Raw genomic sequence first — 12,382 nt, 5'->3', positions numbered from 1 at the left:
AAGTCAAAGTACAGTAAAATGAAAAACATCATAACACAGTGTTATACAATGAATGACACTTAAGGCACCTTGACACTTGTATGAATTTGATCTCTGCACTGCCACGCAAAATTGCGTGCCAGTAAGTTAACGCGCCGTAAACTGTTGTGAACTGTGCACAGGTGCGTGCCAGTGCGCAAAGAAAATTTTGAAATGTTCAAAACTTCTGGCACGTGTTAATTTTGTGAACTAGTCGTGAACATTGCACAACCTATTTGAAAACACTGCGTGTCAACGTGTGTCATTGTGCGCAGGGCATCTGAACGATTATGAGGAGATGTTACATCGATAACAAACATAATTTAACACATACATTATCTAACTTATAAGAAGGAATGAAAATGCAACTGTTTTACCAATCCATTAGGGGATATATATATACAACCCCTGGCAAAAATTATGGAATCACCGGCCTCAGAGGATGTTCATTCAGTTGTTTAATTTTGTAGAAAAAAAGCAGATCACAGACATGACACAAACTAATGTCATTTCAAATGGCAACTTTCTGGCTTTAAGAAACAGTATACGAAATCAAGAAAAAAAGATTGTGGCAGTCAGTAACGGTTACTTTTTTAGACCAAGCAGAGGAAAAAAATATGGAATCACTCAATTCTGAGGAAAAAATTATGGAATTACCCTGTAAATTTTCATCCCCCAAATTAACACCTGCATCAAATCAGATCTGCTCATTGACATTGACCCTATGCCATGACATTGACCCTATGTGTCTTTTTGCAAGGAATGTTTTTGCAGTTTTTGCTCTATGGCAAGATGCATTATCATCTTGAAAAATGATTTCATCATCCCCAAACATCCTTTCAATTGTCCAAAATATCAACATAAACTTGTGCATTTATTGATGATGTAATGACAGCCATCTCCCCAGTGCCTTTACCTGACATGCAGCCCCATATTATCAATGACTGTGGAAATTTACATGTTCTCTTCAGGCAGTCATCTTTATAAATCTCATTGGAAAGGCACCAAACAAAAGTTCCAGCATCATCACCTTGCCCAATGCAGATTCGAGATTCATCACTGAATATGACTTTCATCCAGTCATCCACAGTCCACAATTGCTTTTCCTTAGCCCATTGTAACCTTGTTTTTTTCTGTTTAGGTGTTAATGATGCCTTTCGTTTAGCTTTTCTGTATGTAAATCCCATTTCCTTTAGGCGGTTTCTTGCAGTTCGGTCACAGACGTTGACTCCAGTTTCCTCCCATTCGTTCCTCATTTGTTTTGTTGTACATTTTTCGATTTTTGAGACATATTGCTTTAAGTTTTCTGTCTTGACGCTTTGATGTCTTCCTTGGTCTACCAGTATGTTTGCCTTTAACAACCTTCCCATGTTGTTTGTATTCAGAGTTTAGACACAGCTGACTGTGAACAACCAACATCTTTTGCAACATTGCGTGATGATTTACTCTCTTTTAAGAGTTTGATAATCCTCTCCTTTGTTTCAATTGACATCTCTCGTGTTGGAGCCATGATTCATGTTAGTCCACTTGGTGCAACAGCTCCCCAAGGTGTGTTCACTCCTTTTTAGATGCAGACTAACGAGCAGATCTGATATGATGCAGGTGTTAGTTTTGGGGATGAAAATTTACAGGGTGATTCCATAATTTTTTCCTCAGAAATGAGTGATTCCATATTTATTTCCTCTGCTTGGTCTAAAAAAGTAACCGTTACTGACTGCCACAATCTTTTTTTCTTGATTTCTTATAGTGTTTCTTAAAGCCAGAAAGTTGCCATTTGAAATGACTTTAGTTTTGTGTCATGTCTGTGATCTGCTTTTTTTCTACAAAATTAAACAACTGAATGAACATCCTCCGAGGCCGGTGATTCCATAATTTTTGCCAGGGGTTGTAACAGTCAGCAGGCAGGCCAGGGGTTGTGTGTGTGTGTGTGTGTGTGTATATATATATATATATATATATTTGTCTGTGATTCTGGGCAGGATGAGAGAATGGAGCAAATGTGTCATCAGCTCCGATATATAGCGTGGCATTGGCACAACAAATTGCGCAGCACTGCGTGGATCAAAATCGTGCAAGTGTAAAGGTGCTTTTACTTTGAGTTAATTAATAATCTTGTCAGACAAACACAGATGAGTTTCTAAATCGTAGTGGGACATTTTTAGTAAAGCTGCATTTGTCTTCCCTCTTCAGGAGCCTTTGTCAGTGTTGTCTGCAGATACAACAGTCTCTCGTTTTTTGGAGCAAGAAAGCTTGCGCTCAAAGGAGCTGCTCCACAGACTGGACATCCACATCCAGGGCATGAGAGAGGAAAACAGCAAGACTGTTGCAAAATACCTCCCTAGTGGCTCCAGACCTGAATCTAGACAGACTTCTGTGCAGGACGGTCAGTGATTGACTGAGATGGAATTAATATGAGGGAAAAAGTGCCATGAACACTGCAGCAGATTGTTTTTGTACAAGCTTGTATGTGGTGGTGACTGACATAAGATGGTATGTACGACACCAGTTTTTAAGCCTAAAGCTTGTTCATCTGTCCTCAGGTATGTTATACAGACATATCTGTAAGTATTTGGACAAGGACATGATTTTTGTCTCTGGACTCCACCACAATGGAGTATAAATGAAACAAGACTTTTTTTCTGAGTAGTTTAGACTGTTCCCATTAATTCAAAGGGTTTAATAAAAATATATGCCTTAACCACTTTTATACATAGTCCTCTCATTTTCAGGGGACATTATTAACTGGACAAAATACCAGGGTTGTTGTTTGTATAAATTATTACTTTTACAGCCCATTTTCTTCAGTCAGGGTGGATGGAATGCATGAGCTTCTCTAAGTCTGAATATGTCCTGGACTGTGCATAAATCATTAAGAAATACAAACGGGCAGAGTGGTGGTAAACCCATTAGTATGCTTGTTTCCAGAGCAGAAGGTGCCCAGTTCAAGGCCACCCCTGCCCTCTCTCCATGTAATGTGGATTTGCATCAAGAAGGGCATCCACTGTAAAAATTTGTGTTAAATCAACATATGTATATTACAGTATGGTAATGTTTGTAATTCCTAAATGATCCATGCAACATCTTTGTTAAACACCTTGAGTTAAAGGTAAAAAGTCTGTACTAGAGGTACAGCTATATAGAAGCAAAATTAGAAAAATGGTGTCACTGTCCAACTGCATATGGACTTGATTGTATGTCACATGTACAATAGCTGTTTACATTCTGAGCCTGTGGGAGATGAAGGTGAAGTTGTTATTGTTTTAATATAATACAAACTGTTAAGATGGCTTGCTGTAGTTTCCTACCTCTGAATCTACACTGAACACAAATATAAATGCACTTTTTTTCATGAGCTGAACTCAAAGATCTAAAACATTTTCTATATACACAAAAGACCTATTTCTCTCAAGAAACCTGTCTAAATCTGTGTTAGTGAGCACTTATAATCCATCCCACCTCACAGGTGTGGAAATCAAGATTCTGATTAGACGGCATGATTATTGCACAGGTGTGCCTTAGGCTGGTCACAATAAAAGGCCACTCTAAAATGTTCAGTTTAATCACACAGCACAATGCCACAGATGTCACAAGTTTTGAAGGAGCGTGCAATTGGTGTGCTGACTGCAGGAATGTCCACCAGAGCTGTTGCCTGTCAGATGAATGTTGATTTCTTTACCATAAGCCGTCTCCAAAGTTGTTTCAGAGAATTTGGCAGTACATCCAACCTGCCTTGCAACCACAGACCACATGTAACCACACCAGCTCAGGACCTCCACATCCAGCATGTTCACCTTCAAGATGTGACCAGCCACCCAGACAGCTGCTGAAACAATCACTTTGCAGAACCAAAGAATTTCTGCACAAACTGTCAGAAACCATCTCAGTTAAGCTCATCTGTATGCTCATTGTCCTCATTGAGGTCTCGACCTGATTGCATTTCCTAATTGTAACTGACTTGAATACGCAAATGCTCACATTGGATAGCGTCTGGCACATTGGAGAGGCGTTCTCTTCACGGATGAATCCCAGTTTTCACTGTTCAGGGCAGATGGCAGACAGCGTGTGTGGGTGAGCGGTTTGCTGATGGCGGTGGGGTTATGGTATGGACAGTGAACACAGGTGCATTTTACTGATGGCATTTTCAATGCACAGAGATACCGTGATCCTGAGACCCATGTTGTGCCATTCACCTACGATCATCACCTTATGTTGCAGCATGATAATACACAGCCCCATGTTGCAAACATCTGTACATAATTGCATGACCAGCATACTCACCGGACATGTTACCATTGAGCATGTTTTGGATGCTCTTAATCAGCCTATACAACAGCGTGTTCCAGTTCCTGCTAATATCCTGCAACTTCGCACAGCTATTGAAGAGGAGTGGACCAAAAATTCCACAGGCCAAAATCAATAACCTGATCAACTCTATGTGAAAGAGATGGGTTTCAGTGCATGATGTACTAAATGATGGTCACAGATACTGACTGGTTTTCTGAGTGGCCTTTTATTGTGGCCAGCCTAAGGCATACCTGTGCAATAATCATGCTATCTAATCAGCATTTTGATATGCCACACCTGTGAGGTGGGTTGATTATCTTGGCAAAGGAGAAGTGCTCATGAGCACAGATTTAGACAGATCTGTGAACAATATTTGAGAGAAATAGGTATTTTGTGTATATAGAAAATGTTTTAGATCTTTGAGTTCAGTTCATGAAAAATGTGAGCAAAAACAAAAGTGTTGCATTTATATTTTTGTTCAGTGTATATATACTTCTCTTTCAAGTGCTGAGTGGCATTGAAGAGTTATGATTTCAGCCAGGAGTGTTTTTGTTTATGAACAGTGCTAGGTTAAAGAACCAACCACATGTTGCTTTCTGACTTCAGGCCAATTGTCCAGATGGTGGCAGTATACAAACTTTAGTTGAATATCAGTTAGGCGTTAAGCCAATGATGCAGAACCCTTAGGCATCCTAAAATTGTATCGTTGTTCATTACTTTATCAACAGAATATCTCATCTGAAATGGTCAAACATTGTGATTCAAAAAATTCAAATAAAAATTCTAATAAAAAAAAATCTGTGAGATTCTGTTCCACCCCATAACTTCAATAAAGAAACTAATCAGTTACAAAGTTACAGACATCATTTTCCTATTTTGGAAATTGAATTGATTTCTTTGTAGGTGTACATTCAAGGGGTGCAACAAATCCAACCCAGTCTCACGCTTTTTTCGTGCCCCCTTCACAGACAGCATCCCATTTTCGTGACCGGAGTGGCTATACACCCAACCGTTGGTTCAATAAAGTAAATATGCGAGCATATACGCCCAACCACAACTGATCAATGAGCGGTTTCAACGCGGGAGGGAAAAAAGGCGGAGGATTCGCAGCCCGCGGAGGAGCTGTGATCTAAAGTGGTTCTGTTTGGTTCATCACACCCAGGGAACTGTGTCAGACACCATCTTACAGCCAACAAGCAGCATTTTGTTAATAAAAACTGTTTCGTCGGCGTTAACAGGCTTCCGTTCAAAATGCTTATTAAGTTTGTCTGTTTTCATCCATTGCGGTGTTTTCGCAGTAATTAAAGACGGCACCATTAAATGTGTCAAACATATGCCACAATAGAGCCTTAAAAAGTGGTGTAAGAAACGTAGTTTAGATGCACAAAACATATCAAATACACGATCACGGTTGGGCGAATAAGATAAGACATTATATTTATCTGCCCAACGGTTGTGCATGTAATGTTCAATGTATGACTTATCTGCTCGACGGTTGGGCAAATAAGGTAAGACATTATACGAGATCTATTAGAAAAGTATCCGACCTTATTATTTTTTTCAAAAACCATATGGATTTGAATCACGTGTGATTGCGTCAGACAAGCTTGAACCCTTGTGCGCATGCGTGAGTTTATCCACGCCTGTCGGTTGCATCATTCGCCTGTGAACAGGCTTTGAGTGAGGAGTGGTCCAGCCTCTCGTCGATTTTTTTCATTGCCAGGAAATGGCGGAATGATTTGGGCTTTTTTTCCATCAGAATTTCTTCAGAAACTGTTAGAGACGGGCAGCTGGAAACCATTAGAAAAATTTATCTGGCTTTCGATGAAAATGTTACGGGCTTGGTAGAGAATAAGGAGTGTTACTGTCGCTTTAAGGATGGCCCCCAGCGGCTGTGGGGCGCGCAGCGCTCCGAAGCCGCCATTGACAGGCTGAACGACCATTTCATTTCTAAACGGATGGCTGTCTGGATCCGTGACCATCGTGTGCCATTTCTCTGGTTATCACAAGAGCTGGACATCAACCATTTTCCGGCAGATTTCACTTTTAACAAGAGATTTTGTCATGGAAAGCCGAGCGGAGGCTTTGCGGGTCACGATGGATTCGCTACTGGAGCGAGACAAATCCACCTCCCTTTTGGTCTCACAGGATGGCTTTGAGATGGCATTCAGACAGCTGTCGATGGTTTTTCCATCGAGTGATTATCTGAGAAATTGTGGATGTGCCTGGACATGCCAGAACATGTCCCGTGAGGCTTCATCACGGCGTTGCTTTGCACCATGCGGCACTGCCGCGACGCGCGGAATTCCTCCGCACGACTGTCTCAATGTGCCGAAAAAATGCTGATGTCCACGTCTTTTCACAATTCCTGTGCTAGTCAGACGATGTCCCGGATAAAACACAGCGTCCAGTTTGGAAATGAATGGCACATTCCACTGTTACAGGAGTTTTTGTCATGGAAAGAGGAGCGTAGGCTTTGCGTGTCGCGGCGATGCCGCATGGCGCACAGCAACGCCGTGATGAAGCCTCACGGGACATGTTCTGGCATGTCCAGGCACATCCACAATTTCTCATATAATCACTCGATGGAAAAACCACCGACAGCTGTCTGAGCGCCATCTCAAAGCCGTCCTGTGAGACCAAAACGGAGGTGGTTTTGTCTCGCTCCAGTAGCGAATCCATCGTGATGCGGGAAGCCTCCGCTCGGCTTTCCATGACAAAATCTCTTGTTAAAAGTGAACTCTGCCGGAAAATGGTTGATGTCCAGCTCTTGTGATAACCAGAGAAATTGCACACGATGGTCACGGATCCAGACAGCCATCCGTTTAGAAATGAAATGGTCGTTCAGCCTGTCGATGGCGGCTTCGGAGCGCGGCGCACCCCACAGCTGCTGGGGGCCATCCTTGAAGCGACAGTAACACTCCTTATTCTCTACCAAGGCCGTAAAATTTTCATCGAAAGCCAGATAAATTTTTCTAATGGTTTCCAGCTGCCAGTCTCTAACAGTTTCTGAAAAAATTCTGATGGAAAAAAAAGCCCAAATCATTCTGCCATTTCCTGGCAATGAAAAAATCGACGAGAGGCTGGACCACTCCTCACTCAAAACCTGCTCACAGACGAATGACGCAACCGACAGGCGTGGAAAAACTCACGCATGGGCACGAGGGTTCAAGCTTGTCTGACGCAATCACACGTGATTCAAATCCATATGGTTTTTGAAAAAAATAATAAGGTCGGATACTTTTCTAATAGACCTCCTATTTATCTGCCCAACGGTTGGGCGTATAGCCTTTGCCTTTCGTGACAGTATCACAAACCCAGAGATTAATGTACTTTTCGTAATGCCATCACGAACTGCCGTGAGACCAGGTTGATGTTTCAAATCAGGTTTTAGGTGATTTGAAACATCACAGACTGGATCAGACAAATAAGGGAGACAAATCTTGTTTGCTTTCCACTTCTTAAGGAACAATGAAAACAAGGTATCCATTGTTTTAACAGAATAAACTAGAACATCCTCTCAGTGGGGACAGAGGTACAGCTCCAGCTGTCCTGAGTCCGAGCAGCTAGCAGGCACATCACTTTGAACAAGCCAGGACAAGTTGTTTTCAGAGTGCAGTAAACTTCCAGATACCATGGATGCGCAGACTTGGATCAGGACAGGACGGTGTCGAGCCTGCACCAGGTTGCCTTGAGCTGGGTGCAAGGCAGCAGAGGCTGTCTGTTTCTAACATACTCCGTTCATGTGAACGCACATCTGCTTTGATTTCTTTGCACTTCTGCACTGAGATTAACACAAGATTTACTTTAAAAATGATTCACCATGACAAGAAAACCTGTACAGATCATGCATCAACTACGCTTCGTTAGACCACTAGTGTACTACACTTTTTCAGCTGGGCTGAACATTTGATGCTATGCATTTGCATCCATATAAAAGAATGGATTTTGTGAGCCAAACAAGTGTCCAGCCTCCTCACTGGGAATATACGACGTGTCAACATGTCTATCCAGACTTTTCAGACAGGAGGGAAAGGAGGATGATTATACTGCAGCGCTCTTCATTTTCTCCATAACACGTCGATCAAAACCCTTGCAACACCACCCACCCTGCAGAGGCCCTCCAACTTGTCCGGCAAAGATTCCGGAAAGGAATGTGTGTGCCTTGCCAAAGCTGTCATGAACCTTCCCCTGCGGCCTGCTTTGTCCTCATCATTAGAAAGCTTATGGAATGTTAATGTCGACCATGTGGGGCACTGCACCTCAAACACCGAAAGGCTAGAGGCGGAATAGTTGTATTTTATTAGTCTTAATGAAGGACACATTGCTGCAATGGGATTAGTAAATCCAGTGCAAAAGATATCCATAAATATATTGGTTTTAATGTTTTGTTGTTGTGAAATTTATGAAATTATGTAATTTCCCAATCCAGGGATTTTTCATTTGGTATTTGGGAGCTCTTGTTAAGAGCATCATAAGCCCCAACAAACAGCACTGAGGAATTTGGCAGCATTCATTCCTGTGCGGCTCTCCAGAGGGAGGTGAAAAACATTTTATATCTGGAGATTTTTTGAAGGGGCCTCGTGTGAGGGAGTACAGAGACTTTGGAATGCCAATAGAGGACTCATTTATGTAATGATTCACAGGACGAAATTGCTTTTGTCCTTGCAATCGTTGGGTAATCACTGTATCAGTGTAATGAAATAAAGTGCCTACGTTTGGCTCTTTACCCTTACATCAGTATTGATAGAACCACAATCAGTAATATAATGCAGATAAAGAATGCTTCAGACATTGTATAGCTTTGACAAAACCTGACAGTCCTTTTGTCTAAATGTATTCAAATGGAGGAGGGGGTGCTATTTCACACAACTATAGATGACCTTGAACCAAATTAAAGATTCTTTCCCATCTGACTGTGTCTGATTATGGCCATTTTTGCAGTTTCGGCCTGGTTCCTGCACATTCTTGCTATGTGTGATGGGGGCTTAAACAGTATAACACTATTTGCAGTTTCAGCAAAATTGGTAGCTTTCAGGAGGGCCTGCAATGTGTTTTAGTGCCTTGAAATGTTGAATATTTACACAAAATGTGAGGAATGCTTGCATTTTATTTGTTTTTGTTGAATGCAATTTAATGCCAATCTCAAGATGAGACGGCGACGTGACTTTTCCATGAATTGTCGCTTGACTGCATTCTTTGTTGGAAATTCCTTGGCGGGGCCTCAGAACATGTCTGACGTGTGTCACATGTCATAGTTCTCGCTCCAGACATGTCGCTTATTTGAGGGGAAGAGCTCATTGTTCTTGAGTGTGTGCACACTTGGGAAGGGTGGAGCTGAGGGAGTAGGTGCAGGTTATTGTGGAAGTATTGAATTGGCTGCAGGATGTTTGGAATGCTGCAGAAACATTGCCTGTGTAGATGAAGAGGCCCCGTGCCAGACAGGAAGAGAGTCATTTCTCTGTAACACAGTAACCTGTGACCCCCGACATCCCAAACGTTCAAAGACCAGTATCACACAATACTGCTGATCTTTTTCTAAACCATAGAAGTGAATGGAAGTGAAAAACACTTTACAGCCTTTTCTGAGTGCCATTGACTTTAGTTTGTTGGTGCATGACATTGTCAACTTGCTGATACTTCAATCTTCATATCTTTTTTATTTATTTGTCTTTATCTGTTTGATAATGCATGTATTAGGGCAGCATGGTGGCTTAGTGGTTACTGTGACCGTAGGACCTTTGTGGCGGGGACGGAGGTGGGATCGAACCCCGGATGGCTCGCACTAAAGACCACTCCTCTACCAGGTCAGCCAAAGGAGAATTCCCCGTTAGCCGAGCTTTCAAGAACGTCTTTTCAATCAGGACCCAGGACCTTCATCCTGCTACATATCTGTCCATCATTTTTGACTTCATCCCGAAGTCACAGGGGCATTTAAGCATGTTCTATGACTACCCGCATCCTGCCGACAACGCCAGTTGTGACCGTAGGACCTTTGTGGCCGGGACGGCGGTGGGATCGAACCCCGGACAGCTCGCACTAAAGACCACTCCTCTACCAGGTCAGACAAAGGGGAATTCCCTGTTAGCCAAGCTAGCGGGAACGTCTTTTCAATCAGGACCCAGGACCTTCATCCTGCTACATATCTCCCCACCATTTTTGACTTTGTCCCGAAGTCACAGGTGCATTTAAGCATGTTCTGTGACTACCCACAACCTGCCACAACGCCATTTGTGACCGTAGGACCTTTGTGGCTGGGACGGCAGTGGGGTCGAACCCTGGACGGCTCGCACTAAAGATCACTCCTCTACCAGGTCAGCCAAAGGGGAATTCCCTGTTAGCCAAGCTAGCGGGAACGTCTTTTCAATCAGGACCCGGGATCTTCATCCTGCTACAGTTAGTGTAGCTGCCTCACAGCAAAAAGGTCTCAGGTTTGCGTCTGACCTGGTTTTTTTCTGTGTGGAGTTTGAATGTTTTCCCATGTTTCTGCTCTGGCTTCCTCCCACTTCCAGAGACATGCAGGTTAGGTGAACTGGTCACTTTAAATCAACTGTAGGTGTACATGAGAGTGGGAATGAATTTGTTTGACTCTATGGTTCGGCCGTGCGATTGACTAGTAGCCTGTCCATGGTGTAGCCTGCCTCAATCGTGGGACACACGCCAACGTCTGCCACCCATAACCCTTAATTGGAATAAGTGGCCTGTTTAGAAAATGGACAGCTGGATGTACAGTAGTGTTCAGAATAATAGTAGTGCTGTGTGACTAAAAAGATTAATCCAGGTTTTGAGTATATTTGTTATTGTTACATGGGAAACAAGGTACCAGTACATTCAGTAGATTCTCACAAATCCAACAAGAACGAGCATTCATGATATGCACGCTCTTAAGGCTATGAAATTGGGCTATTAGTAAAAAAAAAAAGAGTACAAAAGGGGGTGTTCACAATAATAGTAGCATCTGCTGTTGACGCTACAAACTCAAAACTATTTTGTTCAAACTGCTTTTTTAGCAATCCTGTGAATCACTAAACTAGTATTTAGCTGTATAACCACAGTTTTTCATGATTTCTTCACATCTGCGAGGCATTAATTTTGTTGGTTTGGAACCAAGATTTTGCTGGTTTACTAGTGTGCTTGGGGTCATTGTCTTTTTGAAATACCCAGTTCAAGGGCAGATCCTCTTCAGCATAAGGCAACATGACCTCTTCAAGTATTTTGACATATCCATACTGATGCATAATACCTGGTATGCGATATATAGGCCCAACACCATAGTAGGAGAAACATGCCCATATCATGATGCTTGCACCACCATGCTTCACTGTCTTCACTGTGAACTCTGGCTTGAATTCAGAGTTTGGGGGTCGTCTCACAAACTGTCTGCGGCCCTTGGACCCAAAAAGAACAATTTTACTCTCATCAGTCCACAAAATATTCCTCCATTTCTCTTTAGGCCAGTTGATGTGTTCTTTGGCAAATTGTAACCTCTTCTGCATGTCTTTTATTTAACAGAGGGACTTTGCGGGGGATTCTTGCAAATAAATTAGCTTCACACAGGCGTCTTCTAACTGTCACAGCACTTACAGGTAACTCCAGACTGTCTTTGATCATCCTGGAGCTGATCAGTGGGTGAGCCTTTGTCATTCTGGTTATTCTTCTATCCATTTTGATGGTTGTTTTCCATTTTCTTCCACGCGTCTCTGGTTTTTTGTCCATTTTAAAGCATCGGAGATCATTGTAGATGGAACAGCCTGTAATTTTTTGCACCTGCGTATAAGTTTTCCCCTCTCCAATCAGCTTTTTAATCAAACTACGCTGTTCCTCTGAACAGTGTCTTGAATGTCCCATTTTCCTCAGGCTTTCAAAGAGAAAAGCATGTTCAACAGGTGCTGGCCTGGCTTCATCCTTAACTAGGGGACACCTGATTCACACCTGTTTGTTCCACAAAATTGACAAACTCACTGACTGAATGCCACAGTACTATTATTGTGAACACCCCCTTTTCTACTTTTTTTTTTTTTACTAATAACCCAATTTCATAGCCTTAAGAGTGTGCATATCATGATTGTTTGGTCTTGTT

The 12,382-nt window shown here is 42.3% G+C and overlaps 1 protein-coding gene across 1 annotated transcript in view; it reads left to right on the top strand.

The window, feature by feature from the left end:
* cep63 (centrosomal protein 63) overlaps positions 1-2,765 on the top strand; it is a 36,906-nt gene extending 34,141 nt beyond the window's left edge. The window contains exon 14 of the mRNA XM_034180684.1: positions 2,209-2,765. Coding sequence (XP_034036575.1) covers positions 2,209-2,409 — 201 coding nt within the window. The 3' untranslated portion in view covers positions 2,410-2,765. The remainder of the gene's footprint in view (positions 1-2,208) is intronic.
* Positions 2,766-12,382: the final 9,617 nt, after the last annotated feature.

This window comes from Thalassophryne amazonica, chromosome 10 (genome assembly GCF_902500255.1).
Source record: "Thalassophryne amazonica chromosome 10, fThaAma1.1, whole genome shotgun sequence".
In the NCBI taxonomy this organism is placed as follows: Eukaryota; Metazoa; Chordata; class Actinopteri; order Batrachoidiformes; family Batrachoididae; genus Thalassophryne; species Thalassophryne amazonica.
This window is presented reverse-complemented; position numbering and strand designations above follow the sequence as displayed.